Source organism: Geotrypetes seraphini, chromosome 11 (genome assembly GCF_902459505.1).
Source record: "Geotrypetes seraphini chromosome 11, aGeoSer1.1, whole genome shotgun sequence".
Taxonomy (NCBI): Eukaryota; Metazoa; Chordata; class Amphibia; order Gymnophiona; family Dermophiidae; genus Geotrypetes; species Geotrypetes seraphini.
Window position 1 is genome coordinate 35,795,417 of NC_047094.1, and position 22,325 is coordinate 35,817,741.

General features: G+C 45.5%; 1 protein-coding gene across 6 annotated transcripts in view; it reads left to right on the plus strand.

Annotated features, from left to right (window-relative positions):
• LOC117369188 overlaps positions 1 to 22,325 on the plus strand; it is a 293,723-nt gene that overhangs the window by 75,731 nt on the left and 195,667 nt on the right. For all 6 annotated transcript variants that reach the window (XR_004541095.1, XM_033963328.1, XM_033963324.1 and 3 more), the window contains 4 exons: positions 342 to 608; positions 12,437 to 12,592; positions 16,700 to 16,884; positions 18,196 to 18,378. Coding sequence is in view for 5 of the 6 variants with exons in the window: in XM_033963328.1 (XP_033819219.1) it covers positions 342 to 608; positions 12,437 to 12,592; positions 16,700 to 16,884; positions 18,196 to 18,378 (791 nt within the window). In the remaining variant the exon portion in view is untranslated. The remainder of the gene's footprint in view (positions 1 to 341; positions 609 to 12,436; positions 12,593 to 16,699; positions 16,885 to 18,195; positions 18,379 to 22,325) is intronic.

Below are 22,325 nucleotides of genomic sequence, written 5' to 3' on the forward strand. Positions count from 1 at the left end.
CAGCGACTGATTAATTGAGCCAGTAAAGTTAGACCATTATTTTTGCTATCCCAATTTTGTGTGCTTACATAACCAGTTAGCAGACTGAATATCGCACCAGGATTTACTTGGTGTAAATCGTTATGCCTAAAATTGGATGGATCCTATTGCCAAACGCTATTCTTGTATAAACGTTGCCCAACTCTGAGCGCTGTTTAGAGAATGGTACTTAGAACAGAATTCTTTTTTAATGGTGCCATATATAGAATTTTGGCCAGTGCATAGTGAATCATACCACAGGCTACAGGTTCAGGCTAAATTGGAAGCATATATGTGGTCTCATGGCATTCTTCTTTCACCAGGTTGGCATACGATTAGAAAACGCTGAGACTCTCATTAAGAAATTATTTGGTCACCGCTCAGCTGTTCATGAATACTTCTCCATGAAAAGTGAAGATGGCTACACCAAATCAGACTCTCCAACAGAAGGGACTTCCAAAGCAAATGAGAAAGAGAAGAAACACCCAATGAGGCATTATGGTCCTGTTTCAGATAAGCTCAAATCGAAAACAACAAAGCACATCTGCCCAAGTGGAAAATATAATAAAATGAATGACCTAGAGCAAAAGGTACCGCATTTGGTACCCATGCGTTGATGCTTAGGTTGATAATCCAAAAAAGGCTATTTTAAGCCTGTCTTATAAAGGGATTCAAAATGGTATCCAAAAAAGTCAAATACCAATAGTGAACTATTCAATCAATGACCTGTCAAATGCGTGCAGGGCTTTGACGCACCGACAATCCCACCCCGACATTGGCGCTTAGGACAAATGCATGCCGTCCTATTGCCTTACCTTTTGCCTTCCCATTTGTGCCCTGAGGGGGTGTTTGGAGGGAACCCCCCCAATACACTACCGCTCTCGTTGAGGGTGTGTGTGTGTGTGGGGAACCCCCCACCACTAAACTTACAACTCGCACTGTCCTTGCGCGGACTCCAAACTTTCCCTTTTCTGCTTTCAGGGGTGTGTGGGGGGGGGAAGCCAACGCACACCATTTTCGCAAACTCCCCCACTCCACTTACAATTTCTCCCCAAATGAAGGCAATAGGGCGGCACGCATTTGTCCTGTTCGCAAATGTCGGGGCGGGATTGTCGGCACGCCAATGTCCTTCGCACTATTGTTAGTGTAGCATTCAATCACACCTTTGATATAACAAATCCAATAGTTTATGTATTATATTCAGCTTTAATGTATGTACTCATAGAAGTAATGGAAACATCTTAACAGAGGCTACTACTACCACTACTACGATTTATCATTTGTATAGCTTTGAAAGGTGTTGGCAGTGCTGTACATTTAACATTCGATAGATGGACCCTGCTCAGGAGAGCTTACAATCTAATTTGGATAGACAGACAGGACATCTCAGGATTGGAGAGATTCTGGTAGAAAGAATGATACCATGGATATAGGTGGGAGGTAAGAGTTGAAAGCTTTTAGCTTGGATTTGAATCCTGCTAGAGACGGAGCATGACGTGTTGAATCAGGCAGCCTGTTCCAGACATAATGGCTACAGAGTTCGCTCATAAGCTTGTCACATTTGAACAGCCTTCTGTAATTATAACCATCAGTCCCACAATTTTTTATTGGTCTGTTTTCAATGTTTTTCTATATTTTGCAAGCTTTTGAGATCTTAAAGACCCCTTAAGATATAAGGAAGAGGCCCTTGAGATCTGGAGAGCTCAGGTATCACAATGTCCCTTTTTTTTAGACCTTTAAAAGTGTCACAGCCATATCAGATCCTGTTTGCATATTTTTGATAAAGTGATGGAAATTGCATGAGTTTTTTTGCAGGGGCTTTAAACTTATGACAGAAATGTATTAATGATATACAGACCCACGGAGGGCATTTCTATAAAGGGATACCTATGTAGAGACTATTCGGTAAAGGAAAGTAGGTATCTATTTGCCTTTATAGCAAGGGTGGGCGACTGCAGTCCTCGAGGGCCGCAACCCAGCTGGGTTTCCAAGATCTCCACAATGAATATGCATGGGATTGATTTGCAGGGAGAGCTTCCATTGCACGCCGGTAGATCTCAAGCATATTCATTGTGGAAATCTTGACAACCTGACTGGATGGTGACCCATCAAAAGCGTGCAGGACAAATGTGCACCGCCGCTTCTGCCGTTCCCATTTGCGCTCTGAGGGGGGTAATAGGGGAGGAACCCCCACTATACCGAAAACTCCCGAAGACCGAAAAAGGGAAGGAGAATGAGAGTTTTCAGTGTACTGGGGGGATTCCCCTCTAAACCCCCCCCCCAAAGGCAGCACGAGCACTTCTAAGTGTAGTCACAGTGCAAGCGGAAATGGCAGAATCGGCGGTGCACATTTGTCCTGTTCGAAAATGTCACCGCGGGATTGTCGGCACGCCAAAGTCCTGTGCGCTTTAGTTACGGTACCGACTGGATTGTGGCCCTTGAGAACTTTGGTTGGCCATCTCTGCTTTATAAACTGCTAATGTAACAGGGTCTAAACATGGATTAGTGAGTAATTCCGCCAGGCATGGATCTGGTGTAAGGCTCATGCCTCGATTCCAGAGATGTGCGTTAGAGAATGACACGGGGAGCGATCCCCGCAGCGAACCGCTGCGTGGCTGCGGTTTGGCTGCGGGTTATGGTGACCTCATTAGCAAATCGCCGCAGACGCGGGGACTAATCCTTTCACCGCCCGCAAAAACGGTGAATAGATTTGTCCCCGCAGGACAATGTCCCCCCTTCTAGGAACCGCTATTTACCTGTGTTTCACCTGCACGTTGCCGCATTGACTCCGCCCCCCAATATACTGGCTCCTCATTTGTCAGATCAACCCTTCCTGCCAATAGAACCCGCCACCCCCCCGACGATCGCCGGCAGGAAGGTGCTCAGCCCTTCATGCCGACAGAACCAGCCCTCCCCAACGATCGCGGCAGGAGGGTACCCATCCCCTCCTGCCTACCCCAACCCCCCTCCCAACGGCCCTCCCGACGATCGCAGCAGGAGGATATCCATCCCCTCCTGCCTACCCCAACAGCCCCCCCGACGATCGCAGCAGGAGGATATCCAACCCCTCCTGCCAGCTCCCCAACAGCCCCCCTATGATCACTGGTAGGAGGGTGCCCAACCCCTCCTGCCGGCCCCCCCAACGGCCCCCTATATCGCCAATAGGAGGGTGCCCAACCCCTCCTGCCGGACCCTCCCCCAACAAACCCCGCCATCCCGAAACACCACCCTTAGTCTTACTTTCCAAGTTGGACCGGACAGCTCCTCGCTCGTCTGGCCAGCAGGCCTGCCTCCGTCCAAATGAGGCGGGCCCGCCCCTCCCCTCCCCTGCCTAACCCACAGGATCCTAGGGCCTGATTGGCCCAAGCACCTAAGGCCCCTCCTATAGCGGGAGTGGCTTTAGGTGCCTAGACCAATCAGGCCCTAGGATCCTGTGGGTTGGGCAGGGTAGGGGCGGGCCCGCCTCATTTGGACGGAGGCAAGCCTGCTGGCCATACGTGTGAGGAGCCGTCCGGTCCAACTTGGAAAGTAAGACTAAGGGGGTTCCGGGGTGGGAGGGTTCGTTGGGGGGGGTCCAGCAGGAGGGGTTGGGTACCCTCCTGCCGGCGATCTTAGGGGAGGCCATTGGGAGGACCGGCAGGAGGGGTTGGGTACCCTTCTGCTGCGATTGTCGGGAGGGCCGTTGGGGGGGTCTACAGGAGGGGTTGGGTGCCCTCCTGCCGTGATCGCTGGGGGGAGGGGAGACTTAGCATAGTGACCGCGATTAGGTACACGATTTGGTACACGATTAGGTACACGATTTGCCGCGATTAGGTACAGCGGCCGCGTCTACTTACCATGTAGGCTAACATTGTAAGCATTAAAAGTACATGTCGTGTTTGTTTTTGTATAGTTATTAACTAATATTTAACTAAGTTTTAAAGTTTTAAAGAATGTTTCCTTTATACGTAAATAAAGAAAAGTATTTAAAATCGTACCCGTTTGAGGCTTTTATATATGCAGCGGTGACGGTGACGGGGCGGTGAATGGGGTTGCAGTGGCGGTGACGGGGCGGTGAATGGGGTGGCAGTGGCGGTGACGGGGCGGTGAAGGGAATGGCGGTGACGGGGCGGTGCAGAGGATGGTGAGACGGGGCGGTGACGGGGACCAATTTTTTCACCGTGTCATTCTCTAATGTGCGTATAACTTATTGTAATTCTATAAGTTTATACATATAAGTGTGCTCTGTCTAGTCTCCACCCATATGAACATCCACATGCTATAGAAGACACATCTGTAGTTAAGAAACAGTCTTCCCCCCCCCACCAATATTCAGTGCTATTTAACTGGTCAGAAACAGCCACTAACTGGTTAAATAGTATTTTGGAGGTTAACCGTGAATATTTAATGGAAGATAACTGGCTATCTTGCGCTGAATGTTAACAGTTGATGCCTATTGCTTAACTAGCTATATCGTGCAACATATCCAGTTAGGCACGGATATTCAGCGCCTAACCAGTTAAGTTTAGCGCTTAAGTTTCACTGCATAAATAGCAGTCCTTTCTTTCGTTGCTAACAACTTAGCTGGTTAACGCTGAACATTGACTTAACTGCTTACTCTTTGGTGACCAAAACCCCCCCATAGTAGCATAGTAGATGCCGGCAGATAAAGACCCGAATGGTCCATCCAGTCTGCCCAAACCTACCCAGTCTTTGAATTACTGATTTAGTTTAAATTTTCCTTCTTCTTAGCTATTGCTGGGCCAGAACCCAAAGCTCTGCCCGGTACTGTGCTTAGGTTCCATCTACTGAAGTCTCCATCAAAGCTCACTCCAGCCCATCCAAACCATCCCAGCCATCGAAGCCCCCTCCAGCCCATCCTCAACTAAACGGCCATATACGGACATGGACCTTGCAAGTCTGCCCAGCATTGGCCTTAATTTTTTTCTGATTCGAGATCCTCTGTGTTCATCCCACGCTTTCCTCTGTGCTTCCCCCAGATATTCATTGCCACCACCGACTGAGTATCGAGTAGATTGTATACATGCCAATAGTCTAGTCATTTCTATGTACAGTATATGTGGTATACAAACGTCAGTGCCTCCTTTATAGTTCTGCTTTTCTGAATTGAGAAATCCATTGGCGGCTCTGCTACTTAGCTTAACTTTGCTCTAATTGTTGCCTTTATTTTTGCACGGTTGGTAGATATTTGCTGATGCGTTTGAAAGTCTGCAAACTAGCTAAATGTTATGAAACTTTGCTGCTCCAAAAGAGGTCAAAGGCTGTCAGTTGCCCTGAATGGACGCAGCCTAGTTTTATGAAAAGCCAGATGAATGCAATTAAGGAGAATTAAACCACGTTTTGAACTTAAGAAGAAGGGTCAACCTAGTTTAAGCTTTCCATCGTTTGCTGGCAGAAAATGAATATAAGACAGTACAAAACAGATTTCACAGCTGATGTTGCTTTCTATACAATTTTATTTCTTGCTGAAAAGTGACCTTCTGCCATTTAGCTGTTCTTTGCTGTATTTGAAAAAATGAGGCCCTCAGTTTGCAAAATGCTATGGAGTCAATATTCAGTACAGTTTAAGTGGGCAGGAGAGGCTTCTGGAAAACCTTTCATACGCAGACAGGATGGGAAGGCTGGGGCTCTTCTCCCTTGAGAAGCGGAGGCTCAGAGGAGACATGATAGAGACTTTCAAGATCATGAAAGGCATAGAGAAGGTAGAAAGGGACAGATTCTTCAGACTATGGGGAACCACAAGCACAAGGGGGCACTCAGAGAAGCTGAAAGGGGACAATTTTAGAACCAATGCTAGGAAGTTCTTTTTTACACAGAGGGTGATGGACACCTGGAATGCGCTTCCGGAGGTTGTGATAGGACAGAGTACACTACGGGGGTTCAAAGAAGGATTGGATAAATTCCTGAACGTTATGCCTAAATGAGATTGAGGGATACAGATAGAGGTAGAGATAGGTTTTAGATAGAGTATGGATAGAAGGATAAAAGGAATCAAAGCGCTTAGAGAAGGATCACATTACAGGTCATGGGCCTGATGGGCCGCCGCGGGTGTGGACTGCTGGGCACGATGGACCTCTGGTCTGACCCAGCGGAGGCAACTTCTTATGTTCTTAGACCAGTGTCTCAAACTTTCTCGAGCTGGAGCACACTAAAGGTAGTGGCCACGGCTCGAGGCACCCAGAAGTGCACGGACGTTGCTGTGATGACATCACGTGCATGCGTGACATCACGTTGACCTCCACGCATTCGCAGAGGCCCTCCAGACAGGTCCTGAAATGCCAGTAGGGCGTGCCAGGAGGGAAGTCTAACAAATTTCAACTGAGTACCCCCAACCACAGACCTCCCAAGCTCCACCCTAGACCCACCAAAGCTCTTCCCTAGATCCCGCCCCCTTCACTAATTGTAATGCAATTTTTTCCATTCATTTTTCATATACACACAATATACACAGCAGATATAAATTCTCAAAACTGATACATTTCAATTGAAAATAAAATCATTTTCCCTACCTTTGTTGTCTCGTGACTTTATTTTTCTGTGCTTTTAACTATGTTTCCAGTGCCTTCTTATCCATTGACTGTGTAACATTTTTCTTTTTCTTCCTCCTTTCTGTCCCCTGCAGTCCATCTTCCTTCCCTTCCTCCTTTCTGGCCCCCCTCCCAATCCATCATTTCTCCCTCCTTTCCACCAGTCCAACATTTCTTTCTCTCATCCTCCTGCATGCTTCTTCTCCAGTCCTCCTTCCCTCCTCTAACCAACATCTCTCTCTCTCCCTCCATGAGTCCAACTTTTCACTCTCTGCCCTCTCCCCCTTCCCCCCAAATGTGACATTTCTCCTTCCCTCCTTTATCTCCTCCTCATCCATCTCACCCTCTCCATGAGTCCAACCCTTTCTGCCTCCTCCACACTTTCTCTCTCTCTCCTTGCCTCTTCCCTCGAGTGACATCCTTCCTTCCCACTCCCCAACCCATGTTCTCTCCCCATGCCCCATTTCTCCCTCTCCTCTACTCCATGTCCATTTCTCCCTCTCATCACTTTCACTCCTCCTGTAACAATTTTCCTTTCTTCCCTCCCCAAACCCCACTCATAACTAATATGCTCTCTCCCTATCCACCATCTCACCCTCCCCTCCAGTGTATAGCATCTTTCCTTTCCCTCCCCTTCTGCCAGGTCTAGCAGCACCTCTTCTCCCTTCCCTTTCCCTGCCCCCTGTCCAGTAGCACCTCTTCCTCTCCCCATGTCCAGCATTACCCCTTCTCCCTTCCCTTTCCCTCCTCTCCTGCCAAGCAGTACTTCTCCTATCTAGTGGCAGCTCAGTGTGCTTTTAACTTGGCCACAGAGCTGCCGCAAGGATTAATTTAGAATTGGTTTTCATCAACAGCCTCGGGGCCTTTGCTAAGCCTGCCCATTACAATGATGCGGCTTTCTCTTTCAAAAGTACATAAAGGGGAAAATTTTATATATGGTGCCTAAAACTTGGCATGGAAAGAAAACCCACTTAGTGATATTCTATAAACCATGCCCTCGGTGCTCTGATCTCCTCCCATGGCTTCCAGTATCACCTATATGCTGATGACTCTCAAATCTACCTCTCTACACCTGAAATTTCATCTAAAGTCCAAGAAAAAGTCTCTGCCTGTTGGGCTGACATTGCTGCCTGGATGTCCTGATGTCATTTGAAACTAAACATGTCCAAGACTAAGCTGCTCCTTTTTCCTCCTAAACCCTCTGCTCCTTTCCCTCCATTCTCCATCTCCATTGTTCCAGTCTCCTCTTCTCGCAACCTTGGAATCGTCTTCAGTTCCGACCTCTCATTTTCTACGCACATCCAACAAACTGCTAAGGCCTATCTCTTCCTACCAAAATTCACCCCTTCCTCTCTGAACACACTACTCAGACTCCTGTCCACACTCTCATAACTTGACGCTTAGATTACTGCAATCTACTTCTAACTGGTTTCCTGCAATGCTGCCTCTCCCCCCTGCAATCTGTGCAAAATTCTGCTGCACGACTCATCTTCTACCAATCTCACTACACTCATGTCACCCCTCTCAAGTCACTTCACTGGCTCCCTATCCACCTTCGCATTCAGTTAAAACTCCAGTTGCTGACCTACAAGTGTGTTCCTTCTGCTGCCCCCCAATATCTCTCCTCTCTTCTCTCGTCTTATAAATCTCCCAGAGAACTCCATTCCTCAGATAAGCCGCTCTCAGCTGTACCCTTCTCCTCCACTACCAGTTTCAGACTTCGTTCCTTTCATCTAGCTGCCCCCTACGCCTGGAATAAATTACCCAAGTTTGTCCGTCAAGCCCCTTCCCTTGTTTAAAAGCAGACTGAAAACCCACCTTTTTGATATAGCTTTCAATCCATAACCCTACTCCCCACTACCCACCAACACGGCCAGCTGATTAACTGTTCCCATTAACTGTATCCATGATATCCTGTTTGTATTTGGGAAGCAGAGCTGAGATTGTGATGTCATAATGCCTCATTCCACCAATAAGAGCCAACTTCATCAGTGATGTCACAATGGCTTGATTGTCCTGTACTCCCCTCTGCCCTCCAACCCAGCCAGATGATTAACCGTTCCCATTAACTGTATCCATGACATCCTTTTTGTCTGTCTTGTTTGTTTAGGTTGTAAGCTCTTTCGAGCAGGGACTGTCTTCTTTCTGACACTGTACTGCGCTGCGTACATCTGGTAGCGCTATAGAAATAATAATAATAATAGTAGTAAAGGGGTCCTTTTACTAAGGCGTGCTAGCCGTTTTAGCGCATGCTAAATATTAGCGTGTGCTAAACGCTAACGCGTCCATATACTATAATGGATGTGTTAGCGTTTAGTCCACGCTAAAATGGCTAGCGCGCCTTAGTAAAATGACCCCAAAATTAGGCATGGTTTATAGAATGACATTAAGCACTGGGACCCAAGACTACATTTAGGATTTACACCAATTAAAACCTGGTGTAACTCCCTGCACCTAACTTAGGCACGGATTGGACATAGTCTTTAACAGTGCGTGTAAATTTTCGGAATGCCCACAATTCACTCATACCCTTCCCAGGGCCACACCCTTTTTGATTCCTTGCACTAGAATTTATACATACCTCTTGATAGAATACGTCTGTTCTAATTAGTACCAATAATTGCTCGTTAATGACCAATTAGCGCTGATTGGATCATTAATCAATTAAGTTGCACGCGAAAATTGGGCCTGCGCCCAAATTTGACTGCGCAACTCAAAATGCAAGGTATAGAACCCAGAAGAAAATTTCCAAAGGTTTTTTTTTTTTTAACTTCCTGCAGTTATTTGTCATTATCTTTCATCGCTTCGAGACAATCCCTCATACCTCAAGACAAGCCCTTTCTTCTACCCTAGTTTCTCTCCTACCCCTCAATTGATTTTTCCATCCCCTCCTCATCCTCCCTTCCCCAGTTGTTTACCGGTGATCAATTTGACAGCCTGAGGAGATTGGTGGTGAACTGGGTCTCCTCCTCCTCTGAAGCTTGGCCCGCTTCTGTTCGTTCCTATATGGAAGGATGTTGGTAATTTGGATGGGACGGGGATGATATTCAGGAAGCTCTTGCACATGCACGACCTGGGTTTCTATACTTATTTTCTGGTTAGCTTTCTCAATATCCCATGATCCCTTTATCCTTCAGGAATCCGTCCAGTCTCTGTTTGAATCCTTGTACCGTACTCTGCCTGATCACTTCCTCCGGTAGCGCATTCCAAGTGTCCACGACCCTTTGAATGCGCTACCGGAGGAAGTGATCAGGCAGAGTACGGTACAAGGATTCAAACAGAGACTGGACGGATTCCTGAAGGATAAAGGGATCATGGGATATTGAGAAAGCTAACCAGAAAATAAGTATAGAAACCCAGGTCGTGCATGCGCAAGACCGGAGGGCTAGGAAGGGAAACCAAGGCGGCATGGGGGCCCCTTCTGGTGATTTAGACAGGTCGTGACCTGTTTGGGCCGCCGCGGGAGCAGACTGCTGGGCAGGATGGACCTGTGGTCTGACCCGGCGGAGGCACTGCTTATGTTCTTATGTTCTCTCCTGCCCACTTAAATTGCTAGTTGCTGCCTAAATCAATCTATGCAAAAAACCCAATAGGGGACTCGCTAACAAAATAGTCCCTATTGAAATCAATTATTTCAAGCAAAATTATACATTATTTATATAATAATGCTTATACATTTTTCAATTATTTCATAATGCTTATACTTTTAATCAATTATTTCAAGCAAAATTATACGTTATTTATATAATAATGCTTCAAGCAAAATTATACGTTATTTATATAATATTAAATTAGATTAAGTATGCCCTCAGTGTGTTTATGAAAGCTAATGGGACCCTGGAAAAACAACCAGAGTTCCAGGCTTATACATATTGTGCAGGCTCTATTTCAAGCTCTGCTACACACCATCATAGGCGTACACATTGTGTGTTTTAAATTATATTAGTGCAAAATACACAAAAGGTGTCTGTGCTCTGTGTAAAGTGCCATATAATTCTATATTATTGACTATTCTATATTCTTCTTGTTGACTACCTATCAAGATTAAGGGCTCCTTTTACGAAGGTGCGTTAGGGCCTTATCGCGTGGAATAGCCCGCACTAAAATGTAATGTAATTTATTTCTTATATACCGCTACATCCGTTAGGTTCTAAGCGGTTTACAGAAAATATACATTAAGATTAGAAATAAGAAAGGTACTTGAAAAATTCCCTTACTGTCCCGAAGGCTCACAATCTAACTAAAGTACCTGGAGGGTAATAAAGAAGTGAAAAGTAGAGTTAGAGGAAAAATAAAAATAAAATAAACATTTTAACAAGACAGCATTGATCTAAATACTTTGGAAGGTAGAAGAGAGGAGAGAAAGGAATAGAAGCAGAAGGGGGAGCCGTTGAACAGTAGAATTCTGGAGAAATTTAAATGATAGAAATAGAACAAAACAAAGACAAAAGGCAAAACAATAGATAAGATTAAAGATAAATCATAAGCTGGAAAGAAAAATAAAATAAAACTTTGTCTTCAATCCACGGTTTCAGCGTCAGTGATGAAGTGGAGCAAGTAAGTTTAGGAGGAGCGATTGACGTTTCCAGAAAGGGCTTCTTCAGGGAAGAGACTTGGCAGACAGTCCCAGGATGCCTATGTCTCCTCCCCTGCGATGTTCTCCCATCCATGCATTCCCTCCCAGACACACTGCCCGTGCCCCAGCCGCTCCAAGGAAGCTGCCCCAGATGAGGCCCACGGTGAATGCAGGATTCTCTCCTCTGCGGGAAAGCCGCCTGGAGCCGACAGTCGATCTTCTTAGCGGATTGCATGGGGGGAAGAGTTCACACTCTTGGTAGGATCGGGTCTGTGTGCTCTCGGTGGTTGTGGCTGGTCTCGTTGCTGCTTAGGTGTAAAAGCAGTTGATCTCCACTGCTGCTGATATTTAAAAGCAGGCAGATTGATCTCTCCAATGGACTGCAGGGGGAGGAGTTCACACTCCTGGCAGGATCGGGTCTGTGGGCTCTTGGTGGTTGCGGTAGGTCTCGCTGCTGCTTGTATGTAAAAGCAGTTGTTTTTCTACTGCTGCTGATATTTAAAGCAGGTAGATTGATCTCTTAAACGGGATATAGGGGGAGGAGCTCACATGCCTGGTTGGATCGGGGCAAGGGCTCCTATTATAGGCAGCTGGACTTGAGCAGGCGGTAGTTTTTCGGCTAGCGCACGCTAATCTGGTGTGTGCGCTAAAAGTGCTAGCGCATCTTCATAAAAGGAGCCCTAAATGCTGAAAGCTGGCGCAAATTAGGTACTTATCTCTAGGCGTTTCCCCGTTTTGCAGTTCACAAAGTTCCATAGACTGGCACCTCCCTGTTTTTGCAGTTAGGATCCTGGTTTCGATTTACCCAGGTTACCAGGTTCTACCAAGCTCACTTTCAGGCAAAATACCCTTCCTCGGGCGCCGCTTGTAAAAGTTTCAGTGCCAGTCTCTCACTGGTGGCACTGGTTTCTTGGCTGCACACTCCCTTGGAATCTTCATTTGATTGTGGCACTGGAACTTTACAAGCGGCTCCCGAGGAAGGGTATTTTCCTGAGGAAGGGTATGGGGATTTTCAGTGGCACTTAACTGGAGAGTGCCGCTGAATATCCCCTCAGACCGCCCAAATAAAATATAGGCAGGTCAGAGGTGGCACTGGGGAGGAAGTCAAGGTTATGCGGGTGCTGGCAAGCATGCAGATCTTTATTATGATGCATTTCTTCACAGTTAATGACTTTGCTGAGAGGTTATGGCATTTGACAGTGCCCGATCTGTAAAAAGAAATGTATTAACTGTATTTGAAGGTTGCAATTGTTAGTTTTCATTCAAGCCTGTCTATATGCACCGTGTCATGTTTCCGTACCACTTTTCTCTTCAGTTCGCCAAAGGGATGGGGAGCAAGAAAGAGCTGAAATGTGGGCTGAGCCTGAAGATATTCGGAAATGAGCTTCGATTTCTGGACTGCGAGGACCTGAGGGCTGAAGTGAGACGGCACTCCTTGAACCTGGCTGAGCTCACGCTCAAGTTTCTAAAGGTAAACGGCGATTCAGAGCTAATCTGTGGCAATTGTGAGTTGTTCTGAGCTCTCTTCCATTTTATTGTTTTCATGTGAATCTAATATCTATGAAAGCAGAGCTATCAAGTTTCCCAGTCCTGATTTTGAACGGATATTTATAGTCCTTGATTCTACCCACTGAAACCAGTGCTCTAGGTGCCATAATACATCTGTCTAGGGTTGTCCAAAATCCATGATGGACCTAAATCTCGGTGACGGGTCTAAATCGCGCGAGACAATGGCGCGCCGACAACTGAGTGCCGACAACTGAGCGCAAGGTTGATGGCGCGCCGAAGAAAAACACTATTTTAAAGGGCTTCGGGGGGTGTGGGGGGGAACCCCCCCACTTTACTTAACAGACATCGCGCTGCCTTTGTGGGGGGTGAACTTTTTTAGGGTGAACTTTTTCCCTAAAAAACAGGCAAAAAGTTTGGTTTCAAGTATAATGAGGGGGGTTACAACCCCCCAAACCCCCCACAACGGCAGCGCGATGTCTGTTAAGTAAAGTAGGGGGGTTCCCCACCAACACCCCCCATCGGAACCCTTCAAAATGGTGCTTTTCTTCGGCGCGCCATCAACCTTGCACTCAGTTGTCGGCACGCCGTTGTCTCGCACGATTTTGTCTATGAACCTAAATCTCTCACTTGGAACTGGGAAACTTGGCAGCTCTGGAAGCTAAAACCCCTTATACAAGCTTCAGCGAAGCAGTGCTGTTGACAGAATTCACCTTATGTTTTAGTCATGCTGTGGAAGAGGCACATGTGGAATAGATGGAATGGTTTAGATTTCCTGCCTTTTCATTCCTCAACCTCTCACTTCAGTCTGTGGCACTAATGGACGAGGGCTGTGTTCTCCATATTTACCAAGTTGCGCGTCTGTTAACGTGCTATTGTACCATTAACATATGTTATTTACTGCAGGTTCCACTGAACAAAATGGGACCTGTGGAGGGGCGTTTTTGATATTGCATCTAAGTCCAAATTTGGACATTTCCCGCTAGATGTCCAAATTCAGGAGTGGAGAAATAAGAACATAAGAATTGCCGCTGCTGGGTTAGACCAGTGGTCCATCATGCCCAGCAGTCTGCTCCCGCGGCGGCCCCTAGGTCAAAGACCAGTGCCCTAACTGAGACCAGTCCTACCTGCGTACGTTCCGGTTCAGCAGGAACTTGTCTAACTTTGTCTTGAATCCCTGGAGGGTGTTTTCCCCTATAACAGCCTCCGGAACAGCGTTCCAGTTTTCTACCACTCTCTGGGTGAAGAAGAACTTCCTTACGTTTGTACAGAATCTATCCCCTTTCAACTTTAGAGAGTGCCCTCTCGTTCTCCCTACCTTGGAGAGGGTGAACAACCTGTCTTTATCTACTAAGTCTATTCCTTTCAGTATCTTGAATGTTTTGATCATGTCCCCTCTCAGTCTCCTGTTTTCAAGAGAGAAGAGGCCCAGTTTCTCTAATCTCTCGCTGTAAGGCAACTCCTCCAGCCCCTTAACCATTTTAATCGCTCTTCAAACAAGACATCCAAATAAATTTATTTTGAAAATCACCTACTTGGATGCCAAAACATTTAGACCCCCAGGACATCTAAAGTTATTCACCATTTTTGATCACAAAAATGTCCAAGTTAGAAACATTTAAATCTGCACAATTTAGATGTGGGAGGGGTCAGCATTGTAATGGACTCACCACATAGACATGCCAACACAGCACTGTGGTACCTTAGAGGGCCCTACTATGAACTTCATAAAAAGGGTGCCAGATGTACTCTCATCATAACCCTCTTATAATTTATGCTGAGTCCTCCAAAGTCCCCCAAATCCTACTATGCCCACCTGCCTATTTCCCCGAAGGGGCCATAGTGATACCCATCGCTACACCTGATGTCTGGCGGTATAAAGTATCATCAAATAGAAAAAAGCTCTCCCCCATAACTAACTATGCCAAACTTAAAATGAACTCCGTGGGATTTAAAGAATCTTCAATTATTTGGAGAGCCTCATCTTGCGGGATGATCATATATATATCTTTCTCTTACATTTTGGAGTCGGATGACGACAGCACACTCGGGGGACCCTTGATAAAGCATTACATGCGAAACATGTCGGGTCAGACTCCTGAGTTTTGGCTGTGAATTAAGCTGAACAACACAAGCTAAGTAACTTACAAACAAATGCATAAGCACTTTATATTTATTGCATTATCTATATTTATTGAAGCACTTATTCAAATGACAATATAATACAACATAGCACTATAAAATAAGGACGGCCAATGATGAGGCTCCACATAAAGCTTCTTGCAATGAGATAGTACTTTTGCGGTGGAGTGGTGGGGCTGAGACTTCCTTTATAAGCAGAGTATCACGTATAGTCCAGGTTGGAGCACATTTATATAGAGGGTACTTGTGCAAATAAAATAATACATATATAATGAACAGACATCCATGGTCACAAGATATACTTCTCTATTCACTTCAAAAGCATGGCCAGGGAGTAGCATGGGTTGATTGTGGATGTTCCTAAAAGTTAAGCGCACGGATATAGAATACACCCAGTCTGTGCACAACTTAGGCACAGGTATGTAGGCCTGGTTTTTCTTGGTCTAAAAGGGTGCACTTAAGTTATGACACGCACTGGCGCTAAGCGTGATTCTGTAAGGTGCACATTGTATAGAATTTCACAAAGCACCATTCTAGTTGGTGCCGATTTTTTGGGTGATATATATATATATATATATAATCAGGCCCATAGATTATACCGTTTCTTAATTTACACATGTCCATGCATAAAGTATGCCCTAACTGTTAACACCAGCCGTGGAGCTGATGTAGGTGCTAGTATTTTAAGTCAAGTAGATAAAAATTTGACTTTTTAAATTAGGTGCAAAATAGGGCCATGAAAATATGCCTTAACTACACTGGGCTTTACAGTTTAAAATTTCCCTCAATGACCCTAATGCAGTTAGTTGAAGTTTTCACTTCAAATACAAAAACAGATGCTGTTTACAGTTGGTTTTCTCAGAACAGTAGAAATAATTTGTTTCAGTTCTTTGTGGTAAGTCATCTTATTTAATACTTGAGGAGCTTAACCAATTTGATGCATGGTAGCTTATGCATAACATAACATAACATAAAATTTTATTTGTTTACCGTGATACATCTTGAGGTTCTATGCGGTTAACAAGATTAACTAAATACCATACATAAATGGTGAGGGTACAAATACAAACAGCCTAGGAGCAAGACAAGATCAGCGTCAGATACAATTACGGTAAATTAATGCATAGTAAGTATTAGATGTATCTGTGCATGGAGGCTGCCAACTGGAGCCAGATTTACAGGACAGGGTTGATCCAGTCCTAGGTTTACCTCAGTGCATGCTGGGACTTGTAGTCTTGCTTTGCTTAGGGAATGGATCGACCCTGTTCTGCAGATCTGGATCCAGTGGACAGCCTTACTTAGTACTAAAATGCATTTCCACTGAAGTTAATGTAACATGAGCAGGGCAGGATTAACCTCGTGTGTGTGTGTGTGTGGGGGGGGGGGGGGAGTTTTCAATGTAGGCTACCGTTAAGATGGATTATTTTACCACAAGTCATGCTTTCTTATCACAGAGTTGTATTTTATGCAATGAGACCCTGTACTAAAATAGCTCAACTTGTGACAAAATAACCTGTTTTAATGGTAGCCCACATTGATAATGTCCCCCCTTAATGGATCTGGGGCCCTCCACGGTTTTGCCTGCAGATGTAAACCAGCAAAGATATTTTCTCCTCCTGAATAGAGGACACTGCATAGAGGTGGGGAGAATAGGTAGATAGAGTTTTGTGGGTGTGCTGGCTCTGATGCCCCTCCTTCTCCTTCTCTCCCCAACCACATTTTTTTCTTCCAGCAACTACCAAAGCAAAGACTTGTCTTAGGACCCATCAAATTAGCATAGCTGAGAGGGTAAATCTTGCTCTGAAGTTGAGTCACTGAAAGGTGAAAATATGGTATATGCAAGCTGGCAGAGCTGGGAGAACTGATGTTGTAGGCTGTGCCTAGTTATTTTCCTTTTTTAGTCTCTCTTTTTTTTTTTTTTTTGCAACAGGGTCAAGAAGTTCAATACAGTAAAAGACTGAGTTTGGCCACAGAAGAATTATCATTCCCAGCAATCTCAGGATTTCCAGTTCAACTCTCTTTAATTGCCTCTGGAGCTACCAAATTAAAAATCAAAGGGAATGTGGATTTCAAACGGCAGTCAGACTTTTACATAAATGGATATATTAAGCCAAGGTAAACTATATACTATATGAAGAAACACGAAAATGATGGGAGTGGCAGAATGTGGAACACTATACATTGGGATGTTCAGTGAGGGACCATCAAATTAATAAAAAAATTGTATTCTATGTCACAAAATATAATCTGAAACCTCACTATGTAACTTGAAACCCAGCTATCTACCAATGTAATGTATCCTCCTGGAAATGCCCAGCTATCTTCCAATGTAATATAACTTCCTGGAAATGCCCAGCTATCTTCCAACGTAATGTAACTTCCTGGAAATGTCCAGCTATCTTCCAATGTAATGTAACTTCCTGGAAATGCCCAGCTATCTTCCAACGTAATGTAACTTCCTGGAAATGTCCAGCTATCTTCCAACGTAATGTAACTTCCTGGAAATGCCCAGCTATCTTCCAACGTAATGTAACTTCCTGGAAATGTCCAGCTATCTTCCAACGTAATGTAACTTCCTGGAAATGTCCAGCTATCTTCCAACGTAATGTAACTTCCTGGAAATGTCCAGCTATCTTCCAACGTAATGTAACTTCTTGGAAATGTCCAGCTATCTACCAATGTAATCCTCTTAGAACTGCAAGGCACAGGCGGAATAGAAGTCACTAATGTAATGTAATGTAATGTAAGATGTAGGCCTAGTTGGGTTGTGGGTTGAGGGCGTGACTGGGGCGTGACGGGGAACCACCAAACTCAGGGCTCTGTAGCTTCTTACACACAGATGCTGAGGTCCCCTTGAACTAGGGTTACTAGACGTCCAGATTTCTCCGGACATGTCCTCCTTTTGAGGACATGTCCAGGGTTCTGGACGGCTTTTCAAAAGCCGACACTGTCCAGGTTTTGAAAAGATTCTATCCAATCGCCGTCGTGCGTGTCATTTCATTGTGTTGCATTCGCACATGCGCGGATTCCCTCCTGCCCGATGAGAGCAGACAGTGGAGGGATATGGCTTGGGGGCGGGACTGGGGCGTGACGAGGATGGAATGGGTGAAACTGGACGGGCCTGGGGGGCGGTTCTAGGGGGGTCCGGATTTTCCAAACAGAAAATCTGGTAACCCTACCTTGAATCATTCTCATTGACCTGAGTAGAGTTGCTTAGCTGCAGATAGCATCTAAGTATTTACTTGGTCAACAGGCACGATGCCAGAGGGTGGAATTTTGACCCTATATAGAGTTCCTCTTCCTTAAGCTTTGTTCAAAAAAGTGTCCAAAATATTTAAAAAAAAAAAAAATCCTATATTTATCTTCTGTTCTGAGAAAGAAAAATGTCTTTAAACAGAAAATGTGTTTGCCTGTATAACCCGACAGTGCTCTCATCCAAATATCGGCCCAAATGGGAGTTGTGGGGGCTTTGGGACAAGCTGGTCTGAAATGGGTAACTAGGATAAGAACATCAACTAGCCTTGACGGTGGAGTCCAGGTGAAAAAGGGACGAGAGCTCAAAGTGTTCCTGAATACGCCTGAAGAATCCATGGAGATAATTGATTTCAGGTACAATTCAGTTGTTGCAATATTCAACTAAGAGCAATAGAATTTAGGCTATTTGTAAACTGTGGATTCTGTTACCATACCATAAATGCTTAAAGCAGAGTTCTGTATACGGCAAAGTTAGACTCTGAGATGATCCACACATAGCGCCCTTTATTTGGAATGCCCTTTATAGAACACAAGCTTCCATAGCTTCCCTCCAGACCGGCACAGAGGGGTATGTGCGCCTGCACCCTGACCAGCAGGTGGAGACTGAGAATAAACTGAACTCAGCATTCTGGTTATATATTAGCTGTGCAGTCCCTGAGCCAGCCAGTTGTTCATCTCCAGCAGGTGTTAGGCCTATCTGTGCAGTCCTGGTCAGCTACAGTTTTTGGGCTCCAATACAGGATTTCTAATTTATTTATTTTTTTGCCAATACCAACTTTAGCTTCCCTTTGAAGTCTTGCGCTGGACTGGGGTTGAGGTTCAAGGTGGTCTCTCTAACCCTGAGGGTGTCACACCTGGGTGGCCAAGTCCATTTCCCTTTCCTGCCCCCCCCCCCACATCCCTTAGGGATTATTGTGGTATGCCTCGACAGAGCTTCTCTCCTTTGTGGCAGACAGGCAGTCTAGAGAGCCGGTGAGTGGGGTCTGCTCTTGCATATTTTAAAAAGAATATAGAGAAGAACAGGTGTTCCCTGTGCAAAACTAGGGAGTTTGGTGTAGTGCTCCTTCCTTCTGCAGCACGATTTGGATTTTCTTCTCTGAGTTAAGAAAGGACAAAACATAAAAACAGCGGTCCTGCTGCAATGAGTGCAGACCACAAATTTTTAAGAAAGTGCCCTATTTGCTCCCGCCGCAGTGTTGATTCAGTGGGAATCTGTAAATTGGGCTGTTCAGGGACCAGCCCTGCAGGAGAATCTGCAGCAGTGGCGGGATTGGTTTGGGGGCAGCAGCAGTTGGAATTACATGGGGAGGCCCTGAATTCCAGCATCGATGTCATTTCATGGTCTGCAGTTTTAGCAGGAACGTCCGCCTTGTCTGCTATGGCATCGGCTGCCGACCAGCCACCACTCCTTTCTCCAGAATCTCTTCTTCATGGTTCCATCAACAGCAATCAGAGACTGCAGGGGGGCTGTTTGTGATTTTTCACAAGATTTATTCCTAGCAATGTATTTGGCATTTTGCATGCGCAAACAGGGGAAGAACTGTGCTTTGGGGAACCTGAGGTGGTGTTTCCTTCCTCTGCCTCCTTTGCCTCCTCCTCTCCCTCCTCCCCCTTTTACTCCTTCCTTCCCCTTCTCCTTGGTCCCCGGGATTGGCGCCCAAGAGATTGAAGCTGGATTGAGAGAAGGAAGACCCTTTGGAGTCTGGTTTCCGATCTTCAGAACTAGGAGATATGGGGGGACAGTTGGAAGATCCTATGGACCTGCAGAATTTGGATACTTGGAAGGATGAACTCCTAGTGGGTGAGGATCTTTCTGTAGTGCATGTGTTTCACAGAGATGAGCTTCAGGAACTTATTTGTCAGGTGTCTGCAGTTTTAAAGTTTGAGGAGGGTCCTCCTGAGGCTCTTTGTACAATGGATCCATTGATTAAGGGGATCAGAAAGTCCTCACATTCTTTCTCTATGCATCAGGATATTAGGGGTATCATCCAGGCCTAGTGGAATTCTACAGATGCCCCTTTTCATCTGGCTAAGTCCATGGTGCGTTTGTACCCTTTGCTTGAGCAAGATAAGGATTTCCTCTGGCCTTCGGTGGTCGACGCCATGGTCTCAACTGTCAGTAAGCGGACCATGGTCCATGTTGATAGAGGTACTGCCTTGAGGGATCCTCGGGAGTGCAAGATGGAGGACTCTTGAAGCAGAATTTTGATATAGTGGCTTTGGTGGTCCAGGTGGTAGCTAGGACCAGTTTTTATTGGTCAGAGAGGGTGCTGGATTGATCTGCGGAGGATTGATCCCTTATAACTAGAAGGTTGCAAAACTTGAGATGGGCTCTGCCTTCTTGTGTGATGCTCTCTATGATCTTCTAAGGACATCAGCGAAGTCTATGGCTTTATGTGTAGTGGCTAGAAGGGTGCTTTGGCTTTGAGGATGATTGATGGATACAGCCTCTAAGTCGAAGCTAATTAAGTTCCTTTTTAAGGACTCCTTGTTTGGAGAAGAGTTGGATAAGATGGTCAGTGGATTAGGTGAGATGAATATGTTGAGATTACCAGAGGATAAGCCAAAGGCAGGGTTGTTTCTAGTAGAGGGTGTTTTTGGGAGGACTATAGGTATAGGCTGGGCCGAGGCGGAGCTTCTCAGCGTAGTTGTTTTTTCCAGAGAACTCAGTCCTTTTGAGGGAGTTGACATGGAGACAGAGATTCCAGCCTCTCTGCTTCCATATAGTCTCCTTTACGTGTTTCCACCGTGACCTCTAGTAGACAGAGTTCAACAGAGAATAGAGCATCATGGAGGTTGAGTGGTTCTGGTGGCACCAGATTGGCCTCAAAGACAGGGATCTTGTGCATCTGGCATTAGACAGCTCCTTCCGCCTCTTAAAAGGGCACGTTTGCTGAAGTGAAGCTATTCTGACAGGACGATTGGGACTCTTCTACATTCGTGTAAGCACTCTACCTCTCTTGCTTACATTCAAGTGTGGTGGATTTTTGAAGCGTGGTGTTTGGATTGAGCTGTGGTCACCCCTCAGAGTGATCGTTCCTGGGCTTTTGGAGATTCTTCAGGATGGAGTGGAGAAGTGGCTTTCCCTTACATTACTTAAGGTTCAGGTGACAGCTTTGTCAGCTTTCATGGCCTGGTGAAGGAAAAGTCTTTAGCTTTGCATGCAAATGCAGTCTTTTCCTCAGGGCGTACGTCTCTTCCAGCCTCTGGTCAGATCTTCGTGTCCTTGGTGGGACTTAAAGCTTGTGCTTGAGGCATTGTTGGTGAGTCCCTTTGAACCCCTGTCGGACTGTTCTCTGAAGGATCTCTCTTTGATGACTGTTTTTTTGGTCGCTATGATTTCTGCTTATAGGATTTCTGAGTTGCAGACGTTATGTTAATTTCTCAGGAGAAAGTAGTGCTATGTACTGTTTCGTCCTTTGTTCCCAATATGTCCTCACTCTTCCATGTTAATCAGCCTGTAGTGTTGCTGGTTTTGGGTGACACCAGGGGAGATAAGGAGAAGTGCCACTAGTTTTGTTGGATGTACGGAGAGCATTGCGTATTTATCTTTGTTGCACACAAGACTTTTGTGCTTCGGACAGACTCTTTGTTTTGATAGGTGGATCAAGGGCATTATTGAATCTGCTTACATTCTCCAGGGTTGGCCAGTTCCTCTTGGTCTTACATCTCATTCAATTAGGGGTCAGGCAGCTTCCTGGGTGGAGAGTGCATTGGTTTCGCTGGTGGATATTTGTAAAGTGGCAGTGTGGTCTTCATGACACTTCTTTGGCAGGCATTACTGCTTGGATGTCTTCTCACGTCAAGATGTTAGGTTTGGGGCACGGATGTTGGAAACCGGTTTTCAAGTGTCCCACCTGAAAGAGTCACTGCTTTGGTTCTTCCCATTTGTGCTAGTTTGGAGGGATGCTATGAAAGGATAAATTAGATCTTACCTGCTTATTTCCTTTCTTCTAGTCCCTCAAGACCGGCACAAAACCCGCCCTAATTTCGTTATTTCATGCTGTGCAGGGAGTTGCACTCTGCTTTGATTTTCGTCTGAAGGACTTAAAAAAAAAAAAAAAAATTGGAAAGAAGATAAGATAAACTATCAGAAAGGTACCAAAATTGAGACCGCTAGGTTTCAGCAACCCTTCCAAGACTTTAATAGGTCGCAGAATGAGATGTTCCTGGTCTTGGTCAGGTTGCCTCTGGGGTTGGTACAGAGCATCGGCGCATGGCAAGATGTATTTCCTCAGCCTACCTTGTTTTGGCCTTTGAGCCTACTCTGTTCTTTAGAGGGAACCGTGGCTGGTACTGTC